Genomic DNA, 12,725 nt, shown 5'->3' with positions numbered 1-12,725 from the left:
CTGGGCAGCTGACTTAGTTTGCTCTGCACAGGGGAACGGAGCCGAGCTGTGTCTGAGTAAAGTCCGTACACAGACAGCTGATAGCGGCTCTCCTTCCCCCAGCCCTCACCACGTGTGTGTGAATGACCTGGCAGCTCAACTTACATAATAAATAATAAAGAAACTGTGCTTCAGTATACTAACTGCCTGACAGGCAGAGTACTCACCCCTGCAAGGCACTGGAGCTCGTTGTTCAGGCACACTGCCTGTGTGGCCGCCCGTCCGGGAGCACGGCCGATCTGTTACTCCCCCTTGCAGAGCTGTCACAGCATAGCAGTTTCAACTCTGCTATGCCGAGATACACATACATGATAACACACAAGCTGTGATTCGCAAGTCATTGACTGCCTGACAGGGCAGAGTATTTGCTGATACATCATTCACAGGTCACTATCTAGGCAATTCAACAGTTCTGTCACTTGTTGTGGCTTGTTCCTTTCCTACTCCTGTGTAGTTGCTGGCACGCAGCAGTTTCGACTCTGCTGTGTCGTGTCTGCTCACACAGGATATTTGTGCATGCAATCTATGCAGTTATATGCATGTACATGGAACCCATTGCAGCAAGATTGATGTAGGGGTTTCCCCATCGCTGGGCTTTATCTACAGCCCGTTGGAGGAACCTTATTAATAATTTTTTGCTTGCAATTGACTGTTTTCTCACCAACACTGAGAGGTCAGTCGTCTATATAAATCAATATACTACTATAGAATTGGAGCAATTTAATTTAGACATAATTTGTCATATTGTGCCAATCTAGGGGACTTTGGCGCAACGTAAATTACATCCAACATTGTTTTTAATAACAATTTAATAATAAAGTATTTTTTATTTTTTATATCTATGAAACACACTACTTTTCCTACTCCCCCTGTTCCTTCAATCATACATTGACAATCGGTGGTGTACACCTAGTGTGAGTAACTCCGACATATATTATATATAAATTGTACGGGGGTAATACCCATCCAAATATATATCCCTCCCACATTTACAGCAGCTGTTTGTCAGGTTGCTTTGCCTTATTCACCTTGCTATAATTCTGGGAAGTGCTACCCCTGGTGGTCAACATTGGAAAACATGTCAAATTATTATTTAATTTTTAATACTTTCCACAATACGGAAAAAAAAAAAAATACAGCAAAAAACTTAAAAAATATAATAGAAATAAGTAACGAGACATAAAAAAAAGGTTTAATTTGCTACACATTCCCTTTAAAGGGAATGTGTCATCAGAAAATTACCTATTGACCTATTTTTTTTAATTACGTTTTTATGTTAAACCTATTCTCAAAGAATGTAGGGTGATTATTTTTTTCAACATTTTCAATTTTATTATCTGTATAAAAAAATGATCATAGAATCTTGCAGTTTTCACTCTGGCCACTGAACCTCACAATAGACTGACATTTCCTGTTCTGTAGAGATCACTTCTCAGCAGTCATCTGACTACCATCACTGGCAGGATTATAACAAAAGGTAATACTTCTATATGCAGATAACACAGGATCCTCCATTGACAATAAGTGATGGACACAGCTCCCCTCCTATCCCTTCCTTCACAATGACCTCTGCACAGGTCACAGAGAATGCCTAGAAACTCTCCTGTAGAAGTCAATGGGTCCCCTCCTGTTCACAGGTTCCCATGGTCCATGAGGCTGCTATAACAAGATGGCTACAATCCCAAATGGCTCCCTTAATCATGCGCAGAAAATATAATTAAAGAAATATACAATCAAAAAATAAAAACAGATTAGAAAAAAGATTATCTTTCACTATATGGTTTCAATTAGGAACAAAAATATAAGTGATACATTCCCTTTAACCCCTTAATGACCGCCGATACGTCTTTTTACGGCGGTCATTAGTGGGCTTTATTCTAGAGCGCCGCCAAACTACGTCGCTGCATTAGAATAAAGTAAACAGAGCAGGGAGCCGTGAAATCTCCCTGCTCTCAGCTGCCAGAAGCAGCTGAGGGCTGGGGGCGTCCCTGCTCTGCCGGGTGAGATCGATATTAGTATCGATCTCACCCGTTTAACCCTTCAGATGCGGTGCACAATAGCGAGCACCGCATCTGAATGGTTTTGCAGAGAGGGAGGGAGCTCCCTCTCATCTCACTGACACCCGGCGATAAAATCGCCGAGTGTCTGTGTCTTCTATGGCAGCCGGGGGTCTAATAAAGACCCCCAGGTCTGCCTGCAGCGAATGCCTGCTAGATCATGCCGCAGGCATGACCTAGCAGATGCCTGTCCGTTTTAAACGGACAGGCAGTAATACACTGCAATACAAAAGTATTGCAGTGTATTATAATAGCGATCGGAGGATAGGGAAGTCCCCTAGTGGGACTAGTAAAAAAGTAAAAAAAGTTTAATAAAGTTAATTTAAAAAAAAAGTGAAAAAAAAAAAAATGAAAAACCCAGCTTTTCCCCTTACAAAATGCTTTACTATTAAAAAAAACTACAATAAAGCAAAAAAGTTACACATATTTGGTATCGCCGCGTCCGTAACGACCCCGACTATAAAGCTGTTACATTATTTAACCCGCACGGTGAACGTTGTAAAAAATAAAATAAAAAACAATGGAAAAATTGCTGTTTTCTGTTAATCCTGACTTAAAAAAAATGTGATAGAAAGTGATCAAAAAGTCGCATCTACTCTCAAATGGTACCAATAAAAACTGCAAGTCGTCCCGCAAAAAACAAGACCTTATACAGCTATGCCGACGCAAAAATAAAAAAGTTACAGCTCTTCGAATGTGACAATGGAAAAATCTAAAAAATGGCTTGGACATTAGGGCCCAGAATGCCAGCAGGGGGAAGGGGTTAAATGTTCATGTTTACCTTAATGCAAATATTATCTTACATCCCTTCTCCTTAGATTTATATTTGCACATTGCTTAACTTTGAACCATGTGCAAATGTAAATCTTACATTCAGTCAGTTTACCAGCTTGTCAATAGTAAATAGTAGGGCTCTACGGTTGGACACAGTACTGAATTTGCCTTGTCTGTTTACATCCTATTTTTTTTTTTATTAATACATAATTTTTTCTATGAATTGTAGTCAAAATGGATCTAAAAGAGGTCACCTTATCTCTTATTTGTTGCCGGACTTTTTCCCTTTCTGCTTCCATCCTGGCATGTTTGGCCTTCCTCTCATCTTCCTGTTGACGGAGAGCTTCCTGTCTTTCTTCTTCCTTCTTTTGGGCATCTGGATCTTTTTCTTCTTCACCTCCGAGCATCTTCCCCATATCCTTTGTTGCCCCTGTGTCCAATGGGGAAAAAAAACCATAAAATTAAACTAAAGAAAAATACTGTAGAAGCCAAATAACTCGACTAATTAAATTTTACAATTCTGTTCACAGTTAGGGTATGTTCACACAGCTTAGCAAAATACATCTGAAATTACAGAGCTGTTTTCTCCTGAAAACAGCTCCTGATTTTCAGACGTTTTTGTAATTGCTTGCATTTTTCGCTGCGTATTTTACGGATTTTATTGGAGATATTTTTCAATGGAGTCAATGAAAAACGGCTCCAGAAACGTCCCAAGAAGTGACATGCACTTCTTTGACGCGGGCGTCTTTTTACGCGCCGTCTTTTGACAGCGACGCGTAAAATTACACCTCGTGGGAAGAGAACATCGGAAGACCCATTGCAAGCAACGGACAGATGTTTGTAGGTGTAATGGAGCTGTTTTTTCAGGCGTAATTCGAGGCGTAAAATGCCCGAATTACGTCTGAAAACACTGCGTGTGAACATACCCTTATGGATTTGCACAATGCCCATCATTTTATTGTCTTTGTCAATTAACTAGAAATTTGCTTTCTGGTATCAGAAATACACATTTAAATTCTTATATATATATATATACCCCATTTAGCCATTACATTAAAACCACCTGCCTAATACTGGATAGTAAGCTCACCTGCCCATTGTAAGGTCTTTTGGCAGTGAACAGGGTTCAGTATGAGTATTTTGACCGGTCTGCGCCTAAGCAGAGCAAGCTGTGATATACTGTGTGTTCTGCCACTTTTCTATTATAGCCAGCCAGCATTAACTTTTTCAGCAATTTGCGCTACAGTAGTTCTTCTGTGGGAATGGACCAGACGGGATAGCCTTTGTTCTCCACACACATAAATGAGCATAGGGCACCCATGATCCTGTCACTGATTCACTGGTTGTCCTTCCTTGGACCACTTTCGGTAGGTACTAACCACTGCATTCCGGGAAAATCCTGCCAAATCAAAGGTTTTGGAGATGCTCAGACTCCTTATGCTTGCCCATTTTTCCTGCTTCCAATGTACTGGTGAAGGTTGAGAAACGCATGTCGAGGTATTCCATGGGGTGACTTCTCCCATCATTCAACCATGTCTAGAGGTACTTTATGTATGTGATACTTTGTATGACAAACTGTCCTAGGGTTTCATTCTAGATGTAGAGCCTTGTTCAAGGTCTGGCACTACCTATAAATTTGATTATAACTGCATACAGTGATTGACTATTCACTAGTGTGGTTTGATGGATGGATTTTATCTTGTCTGTCTTTGAGGGTAACTTAGTATTGTCTCATTGTACTCATTAATAAAGAGAAACTTTTTTTATGTGAAAGACATTTGTCTTTTGTGTCTATTTTTGGAAGCCTGGGTATTGTTGGTTTGGGATTCAAGAACTGACTGCTCACTTGCTGCCTTGCTCACTTGCTGCCTAATATATCCCACCCTTTGACAGGTGCCATTGGAAAGTTATAATGATTATTGTCCCAGGCTGCCATAGCTGAAATATATGTATGACATGGTACAGCTCCCCCTGTCCATTGTCTGTTTTTTGCTGAGTTCCCGTTATTACTTTCTACACTATTTAACACGATTGAACTATTTCATTGAACCCACTGCCCACAGTACCTACTTCAGTAACATGGCTTCCTTTAAGCAAATATATGCTAGTTTGTAGTCAGAGAGAGGAAAATTAATATATATAAATATTTTAAATAATTTCCACATTAGATCAGATTGGTATTGCCACTCGCTGAGACTATTATTGTTATTAGACCACTCTACCACTTAGGATTTGCTCTAGAAGAAGAAGTAATATTTAGGTGATAAAATCCAAGCTAGAGAGCCGCATACCAGATTGTGGTGGGGTTTATGGAATTGTTAGGAACATGTAACATTTTATGGTATCAGAAAACAAATGGAGGACCCTAGTAGTTGGCAGGGATGTAATTATATAAAGAAACAACTGATGTGCAGAGGCACAGTAGTCCCAATTTCCCAACTACTAATAGAATTGATTAGTGCATTAAAATGTAATTGCAATTAAAACCAATTACATTTCATTGAACCCACTGCCCACAGTACCTACTTCAGTAACATGGCTTCCTTTAAGCAAATATATGCTAGTATGTAATCAGAGAGTGGAAAATAAATATATATAAATATTTTAAATAATTTCCACATTAGATCAGATTGGTATTCCCACTCGCTGAGACTATTATTGTTATTAGGCCACTCTACCACTTAGGATTTGCTCTAGAAAGAGAAGTAATATTTAGGTGATAAAATCCAAGCTAGAGAGCCGCATACCAGATTGTGGTGGGGTTTAGGGAATTGTTAGGAACATGTAACATTTTATGGTATCAGGAACAAACATGTTGCTGGCTTTTTTTTATTCTTAAAAGCAGACATAAGGATCCTGATGCCTGCATAAATGCTGATTTTCTTAAAAACACTGACAGTTCTTAGAAAATTACTAAAAGTTTACAACTTGCAAGTGAAAGAAATTAAAACTATATAAGCTATATACAATCGCAAACATTTTCTTAGATAGCTTGGTCTGCAATTATTTTTGCCACCCACAATTTTATAAAATCAGCAATCAGTTCTGATTTGTCCATAGAAACCAACATTCTAGACTAATTTCCACTAAGCCTATCATAGGGAATATTTTCTTGGAGAATCTAATGATTTTATTTCAAGTCCTCTACAAAGCATGCGAGTTTTGAGCTCCTGAAACCACTGGCAAGCTAAGTTGGAAACTAGAATAAACATACCTATGCTGCCAATGCTAGTCTTTACATAACTTAAAAAAGTTTATTTTTTTCCTTTAGGTGCCATATGCAAATGAGATGCAGAGTGTCAACAAACCAGAAAGTCTCCTGAATTTTGAGCAGTAAACTCTCCCCAACCCCTTCCCTCTGATGTTGATAGACAGCTCTGCAGCTCCTCTGGAGAGAACGCTGTATGATGCAGAGGAGCAGCAGAGCTGACAATCAACAGCAGAGGGGAAGATTTTGGGAGGATTTACAACTCACAATGCAGGACACTTCCTGGTTTTCTGGAAGCTCCAAAGCTCATATGCCTTCAAGGTTTTGTATGAGAAAGAATGAAGAGGACACTTTTTTTTGCACACTCAGTGCCACTCTTGTCTATGGTCTATGTTTGAAAAAAATGTTAACTTCCTTCTATTCTCATAGAGTGCCTTGCGAAAGTATTTTATGTAATGAACCTAACAAAATAGTCCAAATTCTTATAAATACACCTGTTCTGAAACGCTCCTGTAACAACAGTCCTAGGAGAGGGCTGTAGTAGGGCCAGCAGGGGGCAAAATGAACCCTACTCGTCACTAAGGGATTTGACTGGGCTACTCCAGGGAGCATAGTCTAAGAGAGCTACCTTTAACCCCTGTACAGGGATGTGGACATTGCTGCTGGGGAACCGCTGGTCACTACCCCCAGAGTAGTCTCACTTAATGACGGCTGACATTGGCAGAGACAGAGTGGTAAAACTAAGCAAAGGGTCAGGGCAGGCGGCAGAGGTTTAGAATGACAAACATAGCAATAATTCTGGGTAGGCGGCAGAGGTTGAACACGGTGAATGTAACAATAGGTCAGAGGAGGCACGGATGGTCAAAAACAGGCAAAGGTTGGTACACAGGAATTCAGAAACAAGACAGCAGGAATATACTTAGAACACTAGGAAATCAAGGGACCCAAATTGCTATGGCAATATGTTCCAGAGCAGGAGGAGCTCTATACCTAAATGTAAAATGATGGTGCGCTGGCCCTTTAAGAATGCAAGGGTCAGCGCACGCACTAGGAGCCAGAGGAGCGTGTTAGCGGCTGGAGCAGCTACTAGGTGCTGAACAAGGAGGAAGAAGCCAACAGCATGGACCAGGACGCCGGGAACCTGTAAGTATGGTTCGATGGAGAGTGGGGCGAGTGAGGCTCATAACATCCAATACGTCTTCAACACAACTGAGCAAGCAACTTGAAGGCCAAGAAGTTCACCAAATAGGTTATGGCTGGGTTATAAAAAAATATCACAAACTTTGAACATGGAGCACCTTTCCATTATAACAAAATGGATAGAATATGGCACAACTACAAACCTGACAAGGGACTGCCGCCCATCAAAACTCAGAGTGGGCACAAGAGGGCATTAATCAAAGATGCAACATAGATACCAACGATAACACTGTAGCAGCTTCATAGATCCACAGCGGAGATAGAAGTATTTGTCCATAGGACCACTATTAGCCGTATACTCTACAGAGTGGGGCTTTATGGACTGGAAAAAAAAGCCATTACTACAAGAAAGACATAAGAAAGCAAATTTTGAGTTTACCAAACAGCATGTGGCAGACTCCTCAAACATGTCAGATGAGATTAAAATGTAATTTTTTGGCCATCATGGGAAACGCTGAGTGTAGTGCAAAGCCAAAACTACCAATCTCCCCAAGAACACCATTCCCACAGTGAAGCATGGTGGCGACAGCATCAAACTGAGGGTCTTGGGTGGACCAGCAGGGTCCATGGCCTGAGCGTACTGTCACGGTGGGTGTGTGGACCCATTGGGCCATACAGCCGTAGTGTGATAGCAGCTGGCCAACAGGATACCAAGTAAATGTCTATAGTTCGAATAAGGGTACCTGTGGTCATTTCAGACAGTAGTGATGGTAGGCTCGGATGGGACCTTGGCAGCAGGCAGACACCAGGCGTGGTGTACCACAGAAGGCGCAGTATACGGTACCACATGACTCAAACTCTCAATGGCACAGGAACAAGGTAGCATGGGATACAGGATACAGGTAGCAGGTACAGGAACACTGGGAACTGGAAAACACTAAGGGACCATTTGCAAAGACTAATACGGGTAAACACAACACTGCTCAGGCAATGAAGGAATGGGCAGGGCCCTTCTTATAGTCCAGAGTGATCATGGGCTAATTAACATACTTTTCAGGTGCGCGCTGGCCCTTTAAGGCCAGGCACGAGCGCGCGCGCGCACCCTATGGGACACAGCAGGAGGAGGAGATGCGGGTCAGTGCTTACTGATCCATGGCTGCGGACGTCAGGGGGTGAGTAATCCCGACGGTCCGCGGCCATGGGTGTCACAGCAGGACCATTCTTGTGGAAAACCTGTTTCAGTCTGCCAGAGATTTGAGACTGGGATGAAGGTTCATCTTCCAGTAGGACAATGACCCTAGACATACTGATAAAGCTACACTGGAGTGGTTTAAGGGGAAACATTTAAAAGTCTTGAAAGTCAAAGCCCAGACCTCAATCTGCATGACTTACAGATTACCGTACCTCATTGCAACCCACCTAAATTGAAGGACTTGGAAGAGTTTTGCCGGGGAGAATGGACAAAAATCAGAGTGTCTAGATCTGCTAAACTAATCGAGACATATCCCAAGAGACTGGCATCTGTAATTACAGCAAAAAGTGGCTCCACAAAGTATTGACTTTCAGGGAGTGAATACTTATGCACATTAACGTTCTCTGTTTTTTTTGTATTAATTATTGCTTGTGTCACAGTGAAAAATATTTTGCACCTTCAAAGTAGTAGGCATAGAAAAAAAACATTTTAATTCAAGGTTGTAATGCAACAAAACAGGAAGAACACCAAGAGGGGGTAAATACTTTCACTGGGCACTGTTAACACCTGAATATTCTCACTGTACAGCATAAACAATCCATCCAATAAAAATAAGTATAGAGGTTTCAATTACACTTCTCTTTTATTTAGACTCCACTTCTGCTTTTGGCAAGATTTTTTGTTTTTCATAAATTGCACCAAAACTGTGAACTGAGCCCTAGGAACAATAAAGGTACATACTGTATATCCATTCTCCTTTGCAATTCAACCAAACACAGGATCAGATTCTATGAGAAGGGACATTTTTGAAACTTGCCTGAGAAATGGATTTGTATTCTACTTCTAGAGTAAATAATGTGAGCCTCATATATGAGAAATAAAGCTGCAATGTCGAGTAAGGATATGTTCAGATGTGTTGGATTTGTTGTGGATTTTCGTTGTGGATTCTGTACTTAAAATCTGCAACAGTTTACAGAACAATGCTAGTGAAAAATATTTTTTTAAACCCCATTCACATGCAATTTTGTTCTTGCTATTGTAGGTTGGAAATAAACCAATCACTAATGTGTGATTTAATATGCTTGGATTAAACCAATCTTTTATTTGTATCACAAATATTTGTTTAATGTAAAAAAAAAAAACTATTGTTTAATATCTGTTGAAAATGTGACTGTTGAGAGTGCCCCATAAATTGTTTATTTTGGACATATTGCAACCTGTGTTCATAAAATGTACTTGTAAAGGATCTGCCAGACACAGCTTCTGTGTCGACGCCCGTGGGTAATCAGTCTGCACCTGCTCCTAAGTCTGAGAGAGTGACACGATCTTCTACCAGTCAGGCTGGGAGGCTGAGGAGTGGGAGAGCCTATCACAGCCTGGCCAGACGGAGCTAGCTCCCGCCCTCTGTCTATTTATACCTGCATTTCCTGCTCCTCCTTTGCCTGTGATTCTTTTCTGTTTCCTGGCTCTGCTGCTCCTGCTATGATTGTTGACCTTTCTTCATTTTTGACCCTGGCTTTACTGACTACGCTCCTGCTCTGCGATTTGTACCTCGTGCACTCCTGGTTTGACTCGGCTCGTTCACTACTCTTGTTGCTCACTGTGTTGCCGTGGGCAACTGCCCCATTTCCCTTAGCTTCTGTGTACCCTTGTCTGTTTGTCTGTCGTGCACTTATTGAGCGTAGGGACCGTCGCCCAGTTGTACGCCGTCGCCTAGGACGGGCCGTTGCAAGTAGGCAGGGACTGAGTGGCGGGTAGATTAGGGCTCACCTGTCTGTCTCCCTACCCTGTCATTACATAATCACAGGCCCATATACCTTTTCTACCCTGGTCCCTGACACAACTATGGACCCCCTTGAGACCCTGGCTCAGCAAATGCAGGGCCTCTCCCTACAGGTCCAAACCCTGGCTCAGAAGGGCAACCAACATGATGCTACCCTGGTAGTGCCCCCCACCTCACCTCTTGAACCCCACCTCAAGTTGCCTGACCGGTTCTCAGGGGACCGGAAGACTTTTTTCTCCTTTCGGGAGAGTTGTAGGCTCTATTTCCGTTTAAAGCCCCACTCCTCAGGTTCTGAGAGCCAGCGAGTGGGTATAATTATGTCCCGGCTCCAGGACGGGCCCCAAGAATGGGCCTTCTCCTTGGCTCCTGACACCCCTGAACTTTCCTCTGTTGATCTTTTTTTTTCCGCTCTCGGGCTCATATATGACGAGACTGACAAGACTGCCTTTGCCGAGAGTCAGCTGGTGACCTTACGTCAGGGTAAGAGACCAGTTGAGAAGTACTGTTCTGACTTTAGGAAGTGGTGTGTAGCTTCTCGGTGGAATGACCCTGCCTTGAGGTGCCAGTTTAGGTTGGGTCTGTCGAACGCCCTGAAAGACCTGTTAGTTAGCTATCCCTCTTCTGACTCCCTAGATCAGATTATGGCTCAAGCGGTACGTCTTGACCGACGTCTCAGGGAACGATGACTGGAACGTTTTTGTGCCTTCCCCTCTGACCCCCCCATGATGGCTCCCGAGGTTCCGTTGCTTCATTCTTCCACGGAAAACTCGGATGAACCTATGCAACTCGGGGCCTCCGTCTCTCCCCAACAACGTAGAGAGTTCCGCAGGAAGAATGGTCTCTGCTTCTACTGTGGGGATGACAAGCATCAAGTGAACAACTGTCCTAGGCGTAAGAATAAGCAGCCGGAAGAACTTCCGCGCCTAAGTGACCATCGGGGAGGTCATTTGGGCGCACAGGTATTTCCCATGTATATGAAACCTAATAAGATCTTGCTTCCCTTTCAGGTCTCTTTTAAGGGTAGGTCTGCCACCGGCAGTGCCTTCATGGATTCAGGGTCTTCTGCTAATATCATGTCTGTGGAATTTGCTATGTCTCTAGCTATGCCATTGATTGACTTGCCTAAACCTGTCCTGGTAGTGGGTATAGACTCCACTCCTCTTGCTAATGGTTATTTTACACAGCATACCCCTGTTTTTGAACTCCTTGTTGGCTCCATGCATTTGGAGCAGTGCTCTGTACTGGTGATGCAGGGATTATCGTCCGATTTGGTTTTAGGCCTTCCCTGGTTGCAGATGCATAATCCCATGTTTAACTGGAATACTGGGGATCTTACCAAATGGGGTAATGAATGCATGACGTCATGTTTTTCTGTAATTTTGGGTTTAATCCACGGTTCTCCTCCGTTTCACCTGGTAGTTCCAACAATCCCGAGGTAGATGTCGTTCATCAGGAACTGTGCACAGTCTGGGCTCAGGTTCAGAAGAACCTAGAGGCGTCCCAGAGCATACAAAAGACTCAGGCAGATAGAAGACATTCTGCTAACCACTTGTTTGTGGTCTGGGATCTGGTGTGGCTATCTTCAAAAAATTTGCGCCTTAAAGTCCCGTCCAAAAGATTTGCTCCCCGATATATAGGGCCGTACAAGGTTATTGAAGTCCTTAACCCTGTCTCCTTCCGACTGGAGTTACCCCCGTCTTTTCGAGTACACGACGTGTTTCATGCCTCCCTCCTTAAACGCTGCTCCCCGTCCTTGGCTCCCTCGAGGAAACCTCCGGTCCCTGTTCTCACCCCTGAAGGGGTAGAATTCGAAGTGGCCAAGATTGTGGACAGCAGGATGGTTCAAGGCTCCCTCCAGTACCTGGTCCATTGGAGAGGATACGGGCCTGAGGAGAGGACTTGTGTACCCGCCCGGGATGTTCACGCTGGGGTATTGCTCAGGAGGTTCCATCTTCGCTTCCCCAATAAGCCAGGTCCACCTAGAAAGGGTCCAGTGGCCCCTCTTAAAAGGGGGGGGGGTACTGTAAAGGATCTGCCAGACACAGCTTCTGTGTCGATGCCCGTGGGTAATCAGTCTGCACCTGCTCCTAAGTCTGAGAGAGTGACACGATCTTCTACCAGTTAGGCTGGGAGGCTAAGGAGTGGGAGAGCCTATCACAGCCTGGCCAGACGGAGCTAGCTTCCGCCCTCTGTCTATTTATACCTGCATTTCCTGCTCCTCCTTTGCCTGTGATTCTTTTCTGTTTCCTGGCTCTGCTACTCCTGCTATGATTATTGACCCTGCTTCATTTTTGACCCTGGCTTTACTGACTACGCTCCTGCTCTGCGATTTGTACCTCGTGCACTCCTGGTTTTACTCGGCTCGTTCACTACTCTTGTTGCTCACTGTGTTGCCGTGGGCAACTGCCCCATTTCCCTTAGCTTCTGTGTACCCTTGTCTGTTTGTCTGTCGTGCACTTATTGAGCGTAGGGACCGTCGCCCAGTTGTACGCCGTCGCCTAGGATGGGCCAGGGACTGAGTGGCGGGTAGAT

The 12,725-nt window shown here is 43.3% G+C and overlaps 1 protein-coding gene across 3 annotated transcripts in view; it reads right to left on the bottom strand.

The window, feature by feature from the left end:
- Nucleotides 1–12,725, bottom strand: part of CPLX2 (complexin 2) — a 176,461-nt gene that overhangs the window by 47,212 nt on the left and 116,524 nt on the right. For all 3 annotated transcript variants that reach the window (XM_075856467.1, XM_075856466.1, XM_075856465.1), the window contains one exon: nucleotides 3,125–3,300. In XM_075856467.1, the coding sequence (XP_075712582.1) occupies nucleotides 3,125–3,300 (176 nt within the window). The remainder of the gene's footprint in view (nucleotides 1–3,124; nucleotides 3,301–12,725) is intronic.

Source organism: Rhinoderma darwinii, chromosome 3, assembly GCF_050947455.1.
Source record: "Rhinoderma darwinii isolate aRhiDar2 chromosome 3, aRhiDar2.hap1, whole genome shotgun sequence".
Classification (NCBI taxonomy): domain Eukaryota; kingdom Metazoa; phylum Chordata; class Amphibia; order Anura; family Rhinodermatidae; genus Rhinoderma; species Rhinoderma darwinii.
The sequence above is the reverse complement of the archived record's forward strand: the minus strand, read 5'-3'. Positions and strand labels throughout refer to the sequence as shown.